This window comes from Orcinus orca, chromosome 7, assembly GCF_937001465.1.
Source record: "Orcinus orca chromosome 7, mOrcOrc1.1, whole genome shotgun sequence".
Taxonomy (NCBI): domain Eukaryota; kingdom Metazoa; phylum Chordata; class Mammalia; order Artiodactyla; family Delphinidae; genus Orcinus; species Orcinus orca.
The window spans coordinates 102413862-102432224 of NC_064565.1; the positions used below are offsets into that span (position 1 = coordinate 102413862).

The 18363-nt window shown below is 60.4% G+C and overlaps 2 protein-coding genes and 1 long non-coding RNA gene across 12 annotated transcripts in view; 2 read left to right on the top strand and 1 right to left on the bottom strand.

Annotated features, from left to right (window-relative positions):
• Positions 1 to 7282, top strand: GMPPA (GDP-mannose pyrophosphorylase A). Of its 7 annotated transcripts, none has more exons than XM_033426948.2 (13): positions 2 to 110; positions 1005 to 1065; positions 1171 to 1268; positions 2391 to 2494; positions 2763 to 2949; positions 3302 to 3361; positions 4416 to 4546; positions 5625 to 5759; positions 5873 to 5970; positions 6050 to 6183; positions 6346 to 6438; positions 6540 to 6708; positions 6983 to 7282. In XM_033426948.2, the coding sequence occupies exons 2-13, from the start codon at positions 1026 to 1028 to the stop codon at positions 7081 to 7083; spliced, it is 1350 nt and encodes a 449-aa protein (XP_033282839.1). In that variant the 5' UTR covers positions 2 to 110; positions 1005 to 1025; the 3' UTR covers positions 7084 to 7282. The 7 variants fall into 7 exon arrangements, 6 of the variants coding, with proteins under 6 accessions (XP_033282874.1, XP_033282839.1, XP_033282881.1 ...); XM_012532238.3 differs by having other exon boundaries at positions 6 to 110; positions 6137 to 6183; XM_033426957.2 differs by lacking the exon at positions 2 to 110 and adding an exon at positions 131 to 355.
• Positions 3536 to 18363, bottom strand: part of LOC117201061 (uncharacterized) — a 19434-nt gene continuing 4606 nt past the window's right edge. For all 4 annotated transcript variants that reach the window (XR_004482980.2, XR_004482981.2, XR_007478272.1 and 1 more), the window contains one exon: positions 3536 to 4423. This is a non-coding gene — a long non-coding RNA (uncharacterized LOC117201061). The remainder of the gene's footprint in view (positions 4424 to 18363) is intronic.
• ASIC4 (acid sensing ion channel subunit family member 4) overlaps positions 13234 to 18363 on the top strand; it is a 24595-nt gene continuing 19465 nt past the window's right edge. Inside the window, exon 1 of the mRNA XM_033426996.2 lies at positions 13234 to 15778. Within this exon, the coding sequence (XP_033282887.2) occupies positions 15197 to 15778 (582 nt within the window). The 5' untranslated portion in view covers positions 13234 to 15196. The remainder of the gene's footprint in view (positions 15779 to 18363) is intronic.

The window sequence follows — 18363 nt, forward strand, 5'->3', positions numbered from 1 at the left end:
CTACAATTCCCGGCAGACTCCGCGAAGGAGTTCTCGCGACTTGCGCGAAGACACGTGCGCGGAAGGAGCAAGCAGTAGTGGGCGACAGATCTGGCAAAAGGGAACTAATGGTAAAGGGAGCCAGTGGTAAAGGGACCAGGTGGAGGGGCGGTGTAAGGGGTAGGGGGCAGAGGACGGACGGTAGACCGAGAGAGGCTCGGAGGCCTCGGCTGGCTCTCCGCACTTCCGCTCTTGTGTTGGTTCCACAACCCCTGGCTACGTGAGGCGTAGTAGTTGTGGGGTTCAGAGGGTCAGCAATCAGTTCTCCGAATCCAGAGATTCAGTACTTGTCGTCAGTATCGGTACTCAGGGCTTGGTAGGTTCGGTGTTTGGGATGCTAAAGGAGTCTGTCTTTTGAGTCAGGGTCCATCACCTAGAGATTGGTTTTAGGATTCAGGTTCAGCCTATGTAGTTTTTTTTTTGCTAGGATTTGGGATGCATCAGATGCGGATCAGTATTAGTTCAGTACTTGGGATTCATTCTTAGGATTGTAGTTAAATATTTGGGGCTCACTCAGGGTCTGGGGTTCAGTATTCAGGCTTCACTATTGGGGTTCAGGGCTTAACATCTAGAGTGAGGATGCAACAATTGGGAATCGGTGGGTTTGGGGTTTCGGTTTTTTGAGGTTTGGGGTCTGAGAAGGGCTTCTCTTGCTGAGTTTCTTAGTTTGCTGAATTTGTGGCCAGAGGGAGGTCTGTTAGGGGTCAAATTGTGGGGTGTGAATTTCAGAATTTGGGTGAAATCCCTGTGGGATTTGAAGACTGCCTGGAGGCTGGGCTAGGATTTGAGTTGTGTGGGATTTGTGAGGTGTTGTGCCCGGGGCAGGTCTATATTGAACTTCGGATTTACATCCTCCGAGGGGACTAAGTGTTGCTATTTGGGTTTTGGGGGCTTGGTTGGGGTATGAGTCAGGTTCCTGGGTTGGGGTGTGAGATCTAAGCCTGACTTCTCTGTTGGGATTTGAGGTTTAGGTAGCAGTCGCCATCATGCTCAAAGCTGTGATCCTGATTGGAGGCCCTCAAAAGGGTGAGGAGCCAGGGGAATTGGGGGAGGAGGTTGGGCTGGAGTGGTCGGTGGGGTGGGGACAGAGGGAGGCAGGAAGCTGAAATGTGCTTCTTTCTCCTCTCCCAGGGACTCGCTTCAGGCCTTTGTCCTTTGAGGTGCCCAAACCACTCTTTCCTGTGGCGGGGGTCCCTATGATCCAGCACCACATTGAGGCTTGTGCCCAGGTAACCCCATAGGCTCCCCTCTCCCACCTCACTTCCTGCTCATCTCCTTCTTGCTGTATTTCCCCCTTTTCCAACCATGACCTTCCCACAGGGACCACCATTTACAAGTGAAAATGTGAATGTCGCCCCCTGGAGTTGTGCGGTACAACTGCTCTGCTGTCTTCCTCTAACCTAGTGTCTCCTCTGGCCTCCTGCTCAGATTGCACTCCTATTTATTTTTAAAGCATGGAATGTGAGATCAGGCAAGACTCTTAGAGACAATTTAACACTGCAGCAGGGGGAACCTTAATGATAGCAAAGCACAGGACTCATACCTTTGCTCATTGTGGAGCTAATTTCTTTATTGCTTTTGATATTGAGGCAGGCATGGTTTTATTTGAATTCAGTCTCTGCCTCCTATAAGGACTTGAGAGCACATTTCCCATCCTTTCTGAGCCTTAGTTTCCTTATTTGTAAAATGGAGGTGATTAGACCTGCTTTGCGGGGTGGCGAAGCTTGCAATGATGTTTGTAAAGTGCCTTGTACAATGTAGGCACCTGATAAATGATATCCTCATCTCAAGCTCAGATTGACACATAATAAATATGGGGGGAAAATTATGGGTTATTCTTTTTTTTTTTTTTTTTTTTTTTTTGCGGTACACAGGCCTCTCACTGTTGTGGCCTCTCCCGTTGTGGAGCACAGGCTCCGGACGCAAAGGCTCAGCGGCCATAGGCTCACGGGCCCAGCCGCTCCACGGCATGTGGGATCTTCCCGGACCGGGGCACGAACCCGTGTCCCCTGCATCGGCAGGCGGACTCTCAACCACTGCGCCACCAGGGAAGCCCTATGGGTTATTCTTTAACGCAGCTTGGTAGGCAAAATCTTCCCTAGGGTGAGCCCCAATTCAGATGTGAGGGGGCAGGGGATAATAGAATAATAAAAGGTTAAAAGGTCAGGGACTGAGACTTCCTCCAACTTCCTCATTGTCCAGAGGAGAAAACGGGCCAGAGTGGGAAAGTGAGTGCCCAGGGGCCCCATAGCTGAGAATGAAACTGGTCTCTCCAGACTTATGGGCCAGTCCCAGGGATTTCTCCCTCCTATCAGATATTTTTTTCTTCCAACCTCTTCCCTTGTCCCCAGGTCGCTGGGATGCAGGAGATTCTGCTCATTGGCTTCTACCAACCTGATGAGCCCCTTACCCGGTTCCTAGAAGCTGCCCAGCAGGAGTTTAATCTTCCGATCAGGTGTTTGTGCACACATGCTGTATGGGGCTGGGGAGTCAGGGCCTTAAGCCTCTGGTTCTGGGGAGTGGGGTGAGTCAGCATTCGCCAGACTTCACCCTCACACGCTAGGAGGGTTCCTATTTGGGCATCTTTGAATCCCTGAGTATATTGCCTTCTCTATGGGCCTCGGGCAGGTATAACCCTGGGAACAGGAGTCGTCAGGTGCCCAGGCTCCTGGTATCTGTCTCCTCTGATCTCACTGAGCTGGTCCTGGGGTCCCTGGGGACAGGTACCTGCAAGAATTTGCCCCCCTGGGCACAGGGGGTGGTCTCTACCATTTCCGGGACCAAATTCTGGCTGGAGGCCCCGAAGCCTTCTTCGTGCTCAACGCTGACGTCTGCTCCGACTTCCCCTTGAGCACTATGTTGGACGTCCACAGACACCAGCCGCACCCTTTCTTGCTCCTTGGCACCACGGTGAGGGGGCCAGGGGGGCTGGAGGGTGCAGAGGGGGTGATCCAGAAAGGTTTCTGGGATGCAGGATGTCAGGGAGGCAGGGGCAGCCCAGGTGGTGGGATCAGGCATCAGATGTGCCTGAAACCCCAGCAGCGGTGGAGGTGGTGGCGGAGACCCCAAGCCCTTTGGCTGCTCAGCAGTAGGGAGCGGGCGAGGAGTGGCGGCAGCTGTCAGTTCTCACCCTTGCTGAAGCCCTGTCCACAGCAGCAGAGATGCGTGCCAGGTGTTATAGGAGAGGGAAAGAAAGAAAGAGAAAACAGACCTTGCTGCCGTGGAGCTGGCAGGTCACTGTCTCGGTGTGTCTGTCTTTCAGGCTAACAGGACACAATCCCTCAACTATGGCTGCATCGTAGAGAATCCACAGACGCATGAGGTGAGAGCAGGGAGGGGGCTGGCTGGGCGCTTGCTCTGTGTATCATCATTCCCACTCCGCCTCTGGAGAATGCTGGAATGCTTTGGGATGGGCCCCAGTCTTCTCAGGCAGGTGGGGCATACCCTCAGTTCATCCTATATCCCTTCTAGAGAGATCGTTGAGAGTGAAGGGGTAACAGTGGATGAATGATCAGGGTGCTATGAGAGCACAAAAGGAGGCCCAACCCAGCCTTGTCTGGGTGGGGGAGGGGAGGGCTCCCTAGAGAAGGCAAGGTCTGAGCTGAGTTTTCGATTTGTTTAGATGACGGAGACAGGAAGGTATTGCAGGTAGAGGGACCAGCATGTGCAAAGGCCAGGAGGCAGGAAACAGCAGGCCCCCAGAATTATGGAGGGAGGCGCATAATCAGCAAGGCAGAGCGTCTCTGTCCTTGTTTGTGAAGCTCCCTGTCCCTGAGTCTGACTGACTTTCATGCACCCCTTTTATTTGTTCAAGCTTTAGTATTAAAAATACATATAAACACACACACACACACGAATTTTTTTTTTTTTTTAAGTTTTGTGCTAGGCACTAGCTAGGTGTGAGGGAAACACAGCCGAACGACAATCCCTGCTTCTCAGGAACCCTTGGACTAGTGGGAGAGACAGTCAAAAACCAACCATCGCAAATGATACAAGTGCTACCGGTGAGGTGTGGCCAGAGGCCAGGGGTGCCCGGACCTGAGAACCCAACTCTGGGGCAGAGTGGACTCATAGAGGAAGTGACAATGCCAGCTGGGTTTTGAAAGCCGAGTTTTCCAGATGAAGAGATGGGAAGGGACATTTTCGGCGCAGGCGTGCAATAGCATGGAGCCGTGTTCTGGAAGCTCTGGGAGGTGGGGAGGAGAAAGGCCTGTAGTTCAGATTTATCTTGAAGGTGAAGGCCAGCCGCAAGATGCGATGCAGTCTGCATTTTAGGAAGACCACTTCAGCAGCAGGGAGGACCTGGAGGTCAGAGGGTCTTAGGGGGTGATGGCAGTGGCCTCTCCTCCACTGATCCCAGCCCACTGTGTCCTCAGGTCCTGCACTATGTGGAGAAACCCAGCACTTTTGTCAGTGACATCATCAACTGTGGCATCTACCTCTTTTCCCCGGAAGCCCTGAAGCCCCTTCGGGATGTCTTCCAGCGTAATCAGCAGGATGGGCAACTGTGAGGCAGGCCCCGTGGCCCTGAGACCCCAAGTGCCCCCGGTCGCAGACCGCCCCCCCAGTCTCTGCAGGCTCCTTCTCCTGAGCCCCCGCTCACCTTCCTTCCCCTTCTCATCTCTATTTGTCCTCTCCAGCTGAGCCTCCAAGTCCCTCCCTTCCTAACCTCATTCTGTCCCTCTTCTTATCCATCCCAGTTCCTCTTCTGTCACCGCCTGCCCACTCCCCTTCTGGTCCATTTCTCTCAAGCCCTGAGTGTCCCAGAGATGCCTTTTAGAACAGACGGCAACACACACAGTTGGGTGCACACAGGCTTGAGTGAGAGACACACACACACACACACACACACAGACACACACAGACACACACACTCTCTCTCTCTCTCTCTCTCTCTCCCCCTCCCTCCCTCTCAGGCTGAGTGCCCCAGAGCCCTGCTGGCCACAAGCCAAAGTCCAGGGTCATCCTCCTAGGCCTGCAACCTGTTCCTTTCTGTGGATCCCTGCCTTTGCTCCCTCCTCCCCCACCCGTCTCCCCATCTCAAGCCTCATTCATTCATCACCATCTTCTCACTCCCACCCATCTCTCTGCTTCTCTCTCCATTCTCTCCCGGCCTCTCTGTCTGTTTCTGCTGAGCTGGCATCTCCACCATCTCTCTCTTCTCTCTCTTTCTGTGACTGTCTCTGCCCCCACCAGCTGCCTTCCTCTGGGGTGAGTCTGTCTGTGTTTCATTCCATCCAGTGAGTGAGAGGGAGGGTGACCAGAGGCAGGGTTCAGAGGAGTGGATGGGGTGGGGGAGAATGGGAAAAGGGGGAGAGGCCAGGTCTGGTCGAACTCCATGTGGATGTGGGGCAGGATGAGCAGCAGGTCTGTGCATGGGGACACAGACAGCTCAGGGAGGAGAGGAGGTGATGTGTATGCGGGTGATGGGAGAGCTTCCTGGGATGTGAGCATCCTTGTGGAACAGATCTGAGCAGACCTGGAGAGGTGGTGGGATTCACTCTCATTCCTATCCCCAGGAGACTGCTGGCCCCTGCTTGGGCTCAGCTGGGGAACTGACGTCAGCATCCCTTCCTCTGTGCCAGGGAGGACTCGTCAGGCTTGTGGCCTGGGGCAGGTACCATCCGCTTGGAGCAGGATGTGTTCTCCGCCCTGGCCGGGCAGGGCCAGATCTATGTGCACCTCACTGACGGCATCTGGAGTCAGATCAAGTCTGCAGGGTATGGGAGGGGCCTCTGATGGGGTGGTTGGGTCACCTGGGGGTTGAGACTTTGGGGTGGTGGGCACAGGCCCTGCTGGCCCCTGAGCCCCTGCACCACTTTCTGGCCCCCAGCTCAGCCCTCTATGCTTCCCGCCTCTATCTGAGCCAGTACCAGCTCACTCACCCAGAACGCCTGGCCAAGCACACCCCAGGGGGTCCACGGATTCGAGGTACCCATCCGGCCCCAATTCCTAACCTTTGCCCCCAGCCCAGCCCCCCTCCCCTCTGAGCTGTGACTCCTGACCTTAGATCCAGAGGTGAAGTCTCAGTCCCTGCCCTCCCTGAACCAGATGTGGTTTGGGGTATTTGCCCCCAGGTCCTCTCTTCTGCTTCTAGGAAACGTTTACATCCACCCAACAGCTAAGGTGGCCCCGTCTGCTGTGGTAAGTGATGGCCCAGCCCAGGGGAAGCATGGGTGGGGCAGTGCTCGGAGTAGCGGTCTCTCCACTTTGTCACAGCCTGTCCTATGGCCTCACGCCTTATCTGTTTTATGAGGGGATTGGATTGGGGGCCCTCCAAGGCTATGGTTGTGCTCTTCTCCACAGCTGGGCCCCAACGTCTCCATCGGGGAGGGGGTGACCATGGGCGAGGGTGTGCGGCTCCGAGAGAGCATTGTCCTCCATGGAGCCACACTGCAGGTAGGCACCCAGGCACACACGGCAGCCGTGGCACCCCGAGAGGCTGAGGGGAGGGGTGAGCCCCTTCTCACCCCCTCACCTCACATCGTCCTGTTTGGCAGGAGCACACGTGTGTTCTGCACAGCATCGTGGGCTGGGGGAGCACCATAGGGCGCTGGGCCCGCGTGGAGGGTACCCCCAATGACCCCAATCCCAACGACCCCCGAGCCCACATGGACAGTGAGAGCCTGTTCAAGGATGGGAAGCTGCTCCCTGCTATTACCATCCTAGGTATGCTTCCCAGGGCCCTAGGCTGTGAGAAACCTCCACAGGTGATGGCCATGCCCTGTGGGAGCATTTGTGTGTGTGTGTGTGTGTTTATTCCTTTAGCAAACATTTACCCAGTGTCTGCTCTATGCCAGGTCCTGTGTGAGTCACAGGGGGCATGAGGCCAGGGCACAGATGGGCAGGGAGGGATCCCTCCCGGATGGCGGTGGCCCCCAGCTCTTTGCCCCTCGCCTCCCCTCCCCACGGCCTCCCCCTGGTGCCCTTGTCCACACTGCAGGCTGCCGCGTCCGGATCCCTGCCGAGGTGCTCATACTGAACTCGATTGTTCTGCCACACAAGGAGCTGAGCCGCAGCTTCACCAACCAGATCATCCTCTGAGGGGGGCTGCCTGAAGTTCCCCCCAGCTCTGATCCGCTCCCCTTGAGGCTCCTGCCTGCATGGCCAGCCTCTGTCCAGGAGGGAGCGGAGGAAGCCAGCCAGGCTCTTCCTGTGCACGCGCACGCGGGGAGCAACGTGGGTGGCCGGGGGACTGGTGGCCTCCCTCTCCACTCCCTAATAAACCCGGGTGAACCTTGGAGCCGGTAAGGACTCCGCTCGTGCCTGGGCTGGGGGGTGAGAGTGGAAGGGGGGCAGCTGACTCAGTCCCCCCCAACATTAGCATTTAAATTGGAGTCGTTGCTTCGGGCTCATGAATAATGAATCTGGAGCCCTGGTAAATCTCCCCCTCCCACTGCCTCAGCCTCTCGCGCTGCTCTGGAGGAAGGCCCTCAAGGCTCCAGCCGGCTGGCCCCCGCCTTCACCCCTACCCCGACGCCGCCTCCCTGTTCCTCTTCGCTGGGCCTCGCTCAGGCTCCAGAGTGGAAGGATTCCGAAGGGAAGCGGGGAGGATTTCGCTTGGGCAGTGGGGTGCGGGCTGGGAGCGCTGGGCCTGAGGTTGGATCCCCCGGAGCCGCCCTCCCCGGGTGCTGCCGAGCCCCGGCCCGGCCTGCTTTCTGCTCTGCCAGCTCCATCTGCTCCCAGCCTGGCTTTTGGCGGGGTCGGGGGTTTCTCTCCCGGGAGGCCCGAGGCCCCGTATCTGCCTCCTAGTCCCTGGCAGGCAGGGTGGGCCTGAGCTGGTGCCTTTCTCTCCAGAAGCACAGTGGGAGCTACTCCATTCTGGGAGGGGAGGGGCCCTGGCCACCTCCCACCACCCTGGCTCTGCTCTTTGGCGGGGTCTCAGTCTTCCTTTCATATTCCTGAAGCCCCAGAGATACCCAGCCACCTCTCGTGTTTGCCCACGACCCCCGTGTGCCCCTCCCGGTGCCCCCTTTCCCCAGCTGTGGGTGCGGAGCTTAGTTGCCAGATGAGCGGGTAATGATGGTAATCTGCTAATTGAGAGGAATCTAATTACCCGAAGAGAATGGGGGGGGCAGGGCATGGGTGGGAGGCAGGAGGGGGTCCTGGCAGCAGGCAGGGTGGCAGGCAGCAGGGTGCTGGGGCCTGGTTATCAGCACCAGGGTCTGGGACAGAGCCCAGGATTTCAGAGCTTCAGGGCTGGGCTGTTAGGAAGATGCACTTTCTCAGGAGCTGGGCTGACGGTGGCCTGGGGATTGGGCTAGGTGTGACCACCCAGCCCCTGGAGGCTCTGCAGGCTGTGTCAGAGCGCGCGTGCATGTGAAACAACCGGGGGTTTTAGCGGTCCTGACCTACAACCTGCCTGGACGCAGCCCTTCTGGTTCCCGTTCCTGGTCCCTCCCGTCTCTGCCTCCAGCCCACACCTTCCGTCACCTCTGTATGGGGTCCGGAGGGGTCTGCAGATGCCTCCTCTGGGCTGGGGTCAACCCCCTGAGGTCAGGGCTGGGAGAGGGGTGGGCTGCAGGGCCAGGGGCTGGGTCCCTTCCTCTCCTCTCCCCAGTCCTGACCCTTCTGTTCCGAGTGGTTGGCAGAAGCCATGGCAGCTTCATCATAAATATGATAATTTAATTATTTTCTCAGCAAAACACCGTGAAATCCAATAAGTCTGTGTCAGGCCCTGGCCCCCGGGACCCCCCCTCCTGGGCCCAGTGGGGGTGGGGACAGGCACTGGACAGGGACGGGGTCAGTGTTTAAAGTGAAGGGGGGCTGGTGAAGCTGAGGTCTCTGTGGAGCCCCCCACCCACCCCACCCCATCCCCGCCACGCGGAGGGCGTTACTGATGTACGCGTGCTCAGGTGGAGCGGGGTCTAAGGAGAGAAGTTCCGATGCCCCCCACTCCTCTCCAGCCTCGTCTGCCCTGGGAGGGCCTAGCATCCCTCCACCTCTGAGGCCACAGCCCAGAGCCCAGGATGTGGGAGTACCCTGTCTCTGGAGGGGAGAGGGCAGGGAGCCCCCTTCACCACCTCTGGGACCTCACTGGCCCTGTAAGGGTAGGAGGGTGCTGGCCCTTCGAGAACAGAGGGAACTGGGGTGGGAAGTAGGGGATGAGGGGGGAGGGATGCGGGGGAGGGGTGCGCTCCTGCCATTAGTGCTTTTTTCGGTTTCCATAAAAAGATTATTCTGTAAAATCAGCGAGGGGGAGCGAGCTGGGGGCCGGGGAGTGGGGGCGGGTCCCTGGCACTGAGCTGGATGGGGTGACAGAGGAGGAGAGCTGGGGACCGACCGGGACTGAGCGTGGAGAGAAATTTGGATGGGCTTCGGGAGCCAGCTAGGGGGAAGAGGCCGAGCCAAGAACGCAGACTGGGGGCAGGCTGGCCAGGATGGGGCGGGGGGAGTGCCAGGGCCCTCATCTCCCTCCTGCCTGGGCCTCCTTCCCACCCCCATCCCCATCCCCTCCCCCTGGCACTTAGCAGCCATCATAGGGGAGCAGATTGCAGCCCCCTCCCCCTCTCCGGGAAGCAGGCACAGCTGGGGCCCTGCCACATCTGCCGCATCAGCACGGAGCACAGCTGGGTGTGCCCAGAGCCGCGCTCCCCAAAACACAAAGTTGGGGCGGGGGCCAAGGAGAGCCCAGACCCCTGAGACAGACGCACTGACACTTCTGCCAACAGACACAGACTCCTCGAGGCGAAGCTACACTCACCACCACACACGCTCCCTCGTGTGCAGAGACAGGAGAACTGACAAACATGCAATTACTCTGCCCCGCCTGCCGCCCCCACCCCTTCCTCCTCCTTCCCTTCCTTCCCTCCAGGCTCCCCTCCACCGCCTTGGCCACCTCTGAACCGCTCTCGCCCTCGTCTGGAGGGAACAGGGGCTTCACCCTCCCCAGGCACACGCTTCTGGGAGGCTTGGAGAACAGGAGAGCAGCGGGTGGTAAGGGGCATCTGAGTCCAAAGCTTGAGCCTGGGGAAGCCAGTCCCCCGCTCCATGCCCATGCCCCTTCCCACAAAGAAACCCCCTCTGAAGCACTGGTCCTTGCCACCCTGGACGTGATGGGGTCTCCATCCCAGGGCGGACTGGCTGGGCACCCTGGAGTGTGGTCAAGGTCCCCGTGACACTCTGTGTTCCACTGGCCGCCTCAAGGAGGTGCTGTACGTCCAAGTTCTAGCCAGAGGTCGGCTCCCAGGGCCGGGCCCTGGCACTCCCGTCCCCAACAACCTGCAGCACCGTCCACTCAGCAACGCACCCCTCTGCTTAGCTTTGCTACCCCAAAAGGCGCAGGGTATGGGGCCTCCGTCGGTGGCGGAAAAGTCCCCCCTCCTCAGCAGGGGTGATCAGGAGTCCCTTCTCCCCGCCTCCACCATCCCGCTTCCCAGGCGATGACCACCTCTGGCCTCTGATTAAATCCTGCCCCTTGGCAGCCCTCGTTTCTCCACGCTCATCTCCTTGGCCCCGGTGTCTTGCCCTCAACCCTCTCCTCCTGCCTGCCCCCACCCCCGTGTCCCACGCCTCGTCCCCGCCCCTGCCCCTCAGAGCTTTAATCCCTGCTGCTGCCGTGCCGCCTTATCTGCTCTCAGCAGCTTTCCCTGCTGCAAAGCCCTCTCCCCCTCCTTCTCGGGATCTTCTTCCCCCCTCCTTCCCCGGTTCTCTCTTCTCTCTGACCAGCACCCCCTGGCCTGTCTCTGCCTCTCAGGCCCCCCATGATGACTCCTGGCTGACGCCAGATCTGCACCCCAGTGCCCTTTGCTCTCTCTCCAGCCTCAGCCCCGAGGTTGCAGCTGCCCACCCAGTCCCACACTGATCTCCTTCCGCCTCAACCCTCCCCCGAAGGCCCCACAGACTTGGTCAGTTTCTGACCAGCCAAGATTTTCCATCTTTCTTCCTTCCCTGCCCTCCATCTCCTGGCCCCCTCCCCCGGTTCTTCCAGCAGCCCCTCAATCTTGGACACGGTCCCCTTCAATCCCAGTAACCCACGGCCTCGGCTTGGGTTGTTGGTGCCTGCCACAGGAGAGGGCTCAGGGCTGGGCAGGGCTGGGCTGGTCCTTGGACAGGGTAGGGTGTGCAGAGTGCTGGTGGGCAGTGGGGGCAGGGCCTGGTGGCGGGACGCTAACCCTCTTCAGTTGCCTCAGATCACGTCCGGGCCTCCCCACCCCCTTCGCTGGAACTCTCATTAACCGCTTCTCCTGCCTCGTCCGCAGCATAAATAACCCAGATAAATCAGCCGCCGTCCGCCCCCCGCCCCTCGGCCCCCGCACAGCCCGTTTGTCACCGCTGCTCGCTCACCAGCCAGGCCTGGCCCAGTCCCGGCCTCCGCACCCCCCCATCCGTGTCCCTTCCCGCCCACGTCTGTCCCACGCTGGCTCATGCCTTGGTCCGCAGCAGAGCCAGGCCTGGGACAGGTGTCTGATCTGGGCAGGGTGGCAAGGGGTGTACTCTGCGAGCAGGGGGAGACTGGGCCCTCCCCTTAGAATGCTATCTAGGAGTTTGGGGGTCATGTCATTTAGGAGTGGGGCCACCCAGGCTGGGAGTCTAAGGCCCACAAATGGGGGAAAGGGGCAAATGCAGCTCAGCTTGCGGGTCCCTGCTGGGAAGAGGGAACCCCAGAGCTCGGGGTGCGGGATGTGCCTTGGAGCCCCGCAAGCAGGATCCTGGGACGTCTCCAGGTCTACCTTTTGGAGCATTTTGCCCAAAGAAAAACCTCCGTGCCCCCTACCAGGTGCTCTGAGTCAGAACCCTCCTGCCCTCCCTACCTCTCTGCCCCCCATTCCCGTGCCCTGCCTGGGCAGGCTGTACAGATGGTACTCTAATCTCTGCCTCTCAGTCCATCCACCGTTCTCTCTGTTAGGAAGCCTAGTTCAGCCCCTGGGGGGTGGGTGGAGAACTGGACTGCGAACAAATCTGGGGAATGGGGACAACTGGTGGGCAGAGGATGTCTGGCTGAGGCTTCACATCCTGACCCTGCACTCCACACTCCCCCCCGCCCCCCCCAACCTGCACCCACATTCCCACCCCCAGAGTCCTTGGCAGCCCCTCCCCCTTTGCTCACACCCAGCTTGGGTCCTGGCTAGCCACACTTGGCCCTGATGCTCACTGCAGGGGGCAGCTGGTCCCCTGGGAGTGGGTGGGGGAAGCAGGGAAGGGATGGGGGAGCTTGGGCGCAGGGCTGGGCGTGGGGGTGGGGAAGAAACTGGGCTGGGCCCCAGGGACCAGCTGGGCAATGAGCCGGGGAAGCAGCCGGGAGGCTAAATGAGGGAGATTATCACCCAACTGCAGCCGGGCAGAGAGGGAGGCAGGCAGGGAAGGGGGGGGGGAGGGAGGGGAGAAAGGACGGGGGCCAGAGGGGAAAGGGGTGTAAGGGGCCAGGGTGGGTGATAGAAGAGGCTGGAGGAGTAGGGGGAAAAGGCCAAGGGATGGGCTGAAAGGACATGGTGGGGGCTCCCACTGAGCACAACCATATTCCTGGGGCCTGGGAGACTGGAGGATGAGGGCTTGGGGACAATTGAAGACAGCTCGCTGTAGGGCAGCGGGGGGTGGGGGGCGGAAATGCAGCTAACTGCTGCTCCACTTCCCGCTGGCCTAGAACTCCCCTCACCATCCTGCCCCTGCCCCACCCCCCAGCACCGGCTTACCACCCAACTTCATTCCTTCTAGAGGTTGAAGGCTCCCCGACATGCCCTCAGGAGAAAAGAGGGCGTGCTTCGGGCTCGTGACGGAGGCCAGTATGTTGGGGAGAAAGACCCTGTGATCTCATTGGATGGCAGGACAATTTAGTGACACACACTGAGTCCTGGGCGGCAACCAGTGCTGGGGAGAGCTTGGGGGGCAGTTCCCCGCTTTCCTGGCAGAGCCCCAGACTGAAGTAACCTTAAAAAAGCAATTAAATCACCTTTAAAAAAAAAAAAAACCCAGTAAAGAAAAATCAATACCAGGAGAAAGGGGAAGAGAGAGGCTGGGGACGATAAGGAGGTGGGGGAGGAGGTGCTGGAAGGGTCTGGTAGTCTAGCAGGGAGGGGTGAGCGTGGGAGGGGGCTGCCCCTGGGCAGCGGGCAGAGATGGGGACAGTCTGTCATCGCTTGGGGGCTCCGGGTGCCAACCCCTTTCCCCTCTGGGATGCTGCCAGATGCAGCCCCTGAGACCCCAGGGGTCTCAGCTCCCCAGCTTGGGGGGGACGGCTGGTGGGGAGGCCCAGCCAAGGGGCCGCTGGAGACAAACCCCAACAGGGTGCCCCAAAGGGCCAGGGTTGGTGGGCGGCTGTGTGTGGGTGGGCTCCGTGCTGGGGTGACCTGTGATGGACGGGGCCTGACCCGGCCTTGCAACCAAGGGTGAGCAGAGTGGTTCCCTGCTCCCCAGGGGAGCCATCCCTGGGCCCCTTTCCCAGGCTAGGCGCAGGGGCTGCGACCGGCAGGGCAGGCCCGCCGCAGGGGAGAGGTGGCCACTGGGCAGCGGGGGGACCTCGGACTCTAATCCCCAGCAGCTGCTGTTTCCCTCAGATCGATTCCCTTCTCACTTTTTTTTTTCAGCTGCCGGTTCCGCGGCTCGGATCGATGGAGCTGCCTCCCCCACCCCTCTGAGCTTCCTCTCCCTGCTGCTCATTAGTGCCCCGATTAATCAGCCCCCCACCTTTCCTCTAGGAGATGAGTACTTCCTGTCCCATGAGGGCTCTCGCTCTCACACGGGCACCCACCCCCAGAGCACAAGCTGCTCACGGTGACCACCCCCACCCTGGGGGCACCCAGGCATCACCTCCTCTCCGCCGGCCACCAGGGGCCCCATCCCCGCCTGTGATAGCAGCCCGCATGCCTGCTTCCCCTCCGCCAGGCGGCAGCCACCCCAGGGCTCCCCTGCCCCTCTGCCAGGCGCCCCCGTATCCGTTTCCCTAGGACTGCGTTCCTTCCCATTCAAGCGCAGCACCTCTCTGCTCCCTCCAGCACCCCCATGTGGGCTCTTCCTGACCTCCGTTCCACACCCTCTCACCACATCACACCTCCTCTGCTCCCTGGCCTGTCCACCCAACACGCGCCCCCAACCCCCGGCCTGGCAAGGGATTTGGGAAACATTTGGCGAAGCAAAGCGGCCACAGATGTGCAAGTCAGCCAGGGTGCCCTCTGTCCCAGACACATGAGACACTGAGTTTCGGGGGTGGAGGTGAAGTCGGGGAGAGGGCGGCCAGCATGCCAGAGGGGGCGGCCAGCATCCCAGAGGGGGCAGGGGTATGGTGGGTGTTAAGTCGGGAGCAAAGCTGCAGGGAAGCCACGAATCTTGGTGGAACCACCATTGTCCCCTTGTCTGTCTCGCCTGCCCTTCTCTGCTCTGCCCTCCCCTCCCCTCCCTCATTCAAACAAGTGGCTCTCCCAAGGAGTTTCTGGAAGCCGCCGTGAGTGGGGTAGTGGGGTCAGGTGGTGGCTGGGTGGCTGCAGTCAGGAGTCAGGGAGGCCAGGAGGTCGGGGATGGAGTCGGCTGGCCCTTCCTGGGGTGCGGTCCAGAAAAGTGGCAGAATGAGCGAAGGACTCCGGGTGCAGCCCTCCTCCCCGGGTGGCCTGGGAGTGGGGCCATGCGGGGACCCCACGAATGGCTAGGGTGTAGCAAGAGTTTGGGGCTATCCCGACGAGGTCTCAGGCAGCAGGGACGGGCGATCCCTGTCCCGGGCTGGGGGCTGCCCCCTCCCCTGGCCTGGCTCCTGCCGCCCGTGCCGCCGGTGAAACGCTGTTGACATGTCCTGAATTATTAAGCACGGGGTGGGCTCCGGAGCACATGCTGAGCGGAGCGGCTGGGGCTGCGCGGCGTGGCGGAGCAGCGCTCGCTCCCTCGCTCCCTCGCTCGCTCGCTCGCTCGCAGGGACACACGCAGGGGCTGACAGCTGTGCCGGTGCTGATAAGGGAAGCCACAAGGAGACGATCGAGGAGAGAGACAAGCGGCGGCAGAGGCGTCAGCGGCAGCGGCAGCGGCAGCGGCAGCGCCAGGGCTGCGGAGTCGCCGGGAGTGGGAGTGACTCCCCCACCTCAGGCCCCCACCCTGTCCCCGTCCTCTTCCCGTTTGCCCTGAGTTTAGAAGAGCAGCCGCTGCCCCCGCAGCCACTCCGGAGGGCACCGGGGGCTGCTGGCCAGGGAGGGACAGGGGCAGGTAGGCTCCAACCAGTCCCAGCAGCTGGGCACAGATGCCGATCGAGATTGTGTGCAAAATCAAATTTGCAGAGGAGGATGCGAAACCCAAGGAGAAGGAGGCAGGGGATGAGCAGAGCCTCCTGGGGGCCGCGCGGGGGGCATCAGCCCCCCGGGACCTGGCCACCTTTGCCAGCACCAGCACTCTGCACGGGCTGGGCCGGGCCTGTGGCCCAGGCCCCCATGGACTGCGCAGAACCCTGTGGGCACTGGCCCTACTCACCTCGCTGGCTGCCTTCCTGTACCAGGCGGCCGGCCTCGCCCGGGGCTACCTGACCCGGCCTCACCTGGTGGTAATGGACCCGGCTGCCCCAGCCCCAGTGGCGGGCTTCCCGGCCGTCACCCTCTGCAACATCAACCGTTTCCGGCATTCGGCACTCAGCGACGCTGACATCTTCCACCTGGCCAACCTGACCGGGCTGCCCCCCAAAGACCGGGACGGGCACCGTGCCGCTGGTCTGCGCTACCCGGAGCCCGACATGGTAGACATCCTCAACCGCACTGGCCACCAGCTCGCGGATATGCTCAAGAGCTGCAACTTCAGCGGGCACCACTGCTCCGCCAGCAACTTCTCCGTGGTGAGTCCTGCCAGCCGGCCCGCCCAGCCTGGGGTGGCCAGAGGCTGGCGGTGGGGGAGGGAGTGGTGCGCAGGGCATCCTCATCAGGGCTTCCCCTCCTGCCGCCGCCAGAGGCTGGCCTCGTGTCGCCCCCATGCCTGGTGTTGCCCTCGGGCTCCCCAGCATGGAGCAGTGGACGCTCGTGGGGGCTTACCGTGCTGCTGCTGCCACTCTCTTCGGGCTCTGCCGCCGCTGCAGAGCCTAGGTCTGGGGGCCAAGGGTCCTGGAGTGGGCCCGGGGGCCCAGAAGCTGGTCAGCTTGCAGGGGAGGGATGCACCATGCTACAGCCGGACCAAGTGACCCCCGCTTTTCTCTTGCTCTCCTTTTCTCCTGTGGCCACTGGATTCTTCTCCCCACCCAAAAGGGCGATGGGGAGAGGGTGTTCTGGGGGCTCCAGCAAAGGGGGGACTCAGGGCTGCCTCTGGGGGACCTGGCCCGGCAGGCAGGCTGGACAGAGCCGATCTTCGCGTACACTGGGTGCCAGTGTCTCTCACACACACCCCCTTTCACTGACTCGCTCACACATCCCTCTTTCACGCTGCCCCTCCAGCTTCTCCCGCTTTGCAGGCCCTCCCTCTGTTTCCTGGTTCTTGCCCGGCTCTGGCTCTTACACTGAGGGTCACTCATTCACTCTTAGGTGCATGGCTCACCCTCACTGCTGCCCAGCGCGCACACACACACACACACACACACACACACACACACACCCCTACCGCATGGGGACATAGTTTCCTGCACACTCTCTCACACAGTGTCCCTGTCACTACACTCACGTGCACACCTGCACACCCACGCACCCAGAGAGCTGCTCATCCCCGTGCCCACATCCCAGCTCTTACTAAGCTGCTGAGGACAGGGTCACACCGTGGATGCTGTCCCCTCTTGTGACACCCCCACCTGCCTCAGCCCCTGCTCCCCGTCTCTCACATATGTGCAAACACACACACACACTCTCACGAGGAGTGGAGTGGAGTGTTGGCTTGGGCTACCCTCCCATGCACACCTCCCACAATCGGGTGTGTGAGGTGTGTGTGAAGTGTGTCTTGTATGTTGTCTGTCTGTCTGTCAGTGCTCCGTTCACCCATAGTCACAGGCTGTCTATTATTCCTGGTGCTTGAGTTGCTGTCCCCAGTCCACAGTTTACCCCCGGCATTGTGTACGTGTGGTGTGTGTGGGGTGTGTTTTCATTCTTGTGACCACCGCCCAGCGCGTGTGCAAATACATGGCATCGACGTGGTGCCCATCCAGCCCAGCCTCCAGCTCCAGCCCCAGATGGGGACCTTTTCCTTCTCATGGCCCGGTGCCCGCACGCGGGCTCTCATTCACTCACTGCCTCAGTAGCACCAGGAAACATGCTCCACCCGTGTTCCTGCCCCCACCATGCCTGCAGCCTTGGGGTCCTCCTGCCATTGGATGGCGGGAGTTGCGTAGAAATGGAGGAAGGGACGAGAAGGAGGATGTGCTGGGAGAGGAACCGGGGCGGGGAGGGGATGGCGGGGGCCTGTTGTCCAGCTGCACGCCCCTTCTTCCAGGAAAAATTCAACGCTCTCAAAGCGATTGTCCCTAAGGAGCAGTGTGTGAATGTGGCCTTTCGGGTCCGTGGGGCTCCTCTGTGAGACATCGTCACTCCTGAGTTTTGGGGGTGGGGACAGAGCCCGTGTCAGCAGGTGCTGTTGGGGCAGAAATCAATGGGGCCTTTGTGTCCCTGAGTGGGAGTTTGTGTCCCAGGCCCCGGTGAGGGGTGGAAGGGCAAGAGGAAGAGTAATGAAGCCTCAGGGGGAGGGGAGGGAAGGAAGAGATAGAGGGGCAAGGAAGCAAGGTGAGGGAGGTGGGGGGTAGCTGCCTGGCCTCCAGGAAAGGAGGAGGTGCCTGGAGGATATGGGAACAGGGAGCCCCCGGATTAAAGCTGGCGAGTCCCTGTGGATCTGGGGATGGCCAGGCAGAGGTGAGGGTGGACATCCCACAGGCCCTTTCGTACCCTGAGGATGGAGAGAAAAGGACAGAAGTTTGTGGGTCTCTGCTCTGGGGCTGCAGCAGGACAATGAGGGGCAGAGGAGCAAAGCAAGCACGGGGGGCCAGGGATTCCCCTTGGATCCACCTGTCCCCCCACTCAGCCTAGTCCCCATGCCCTTCTGCCCAAACCCCACCCCCCATGTGCTGAGTGTAACTCTCCCTTGGACCTGGCATTCCAAGGCTGAGTCTGCTGCCAGTTTACAAGGGTCTGGGATTATGGTTGGGATGGGATGATCCACGGTAACGGGGAAGATGGGGGTGTATTGTGTGGGCAAGACTGGAGAAGGGGTATGGAGACAAAGACATCAGGGGTCTCTGATGAGGACATGAGGTCCACAGTAGACTCCGTGGTGAGAATATGGAGCCCGTGATGGGGATGTGGGATCGATGGAGGGGTGATGGGTGCAGGAATCAGTGGTGGGAACCTGCCAGGGCACGTGTGCTGAGATGGTCAGAGACAACGACGCGCTTTGGGGAAGGTATGTGTTTTCTGTTGCTTTCCCCATTTCCTCCTTCCCACTCCCCACTCTGCT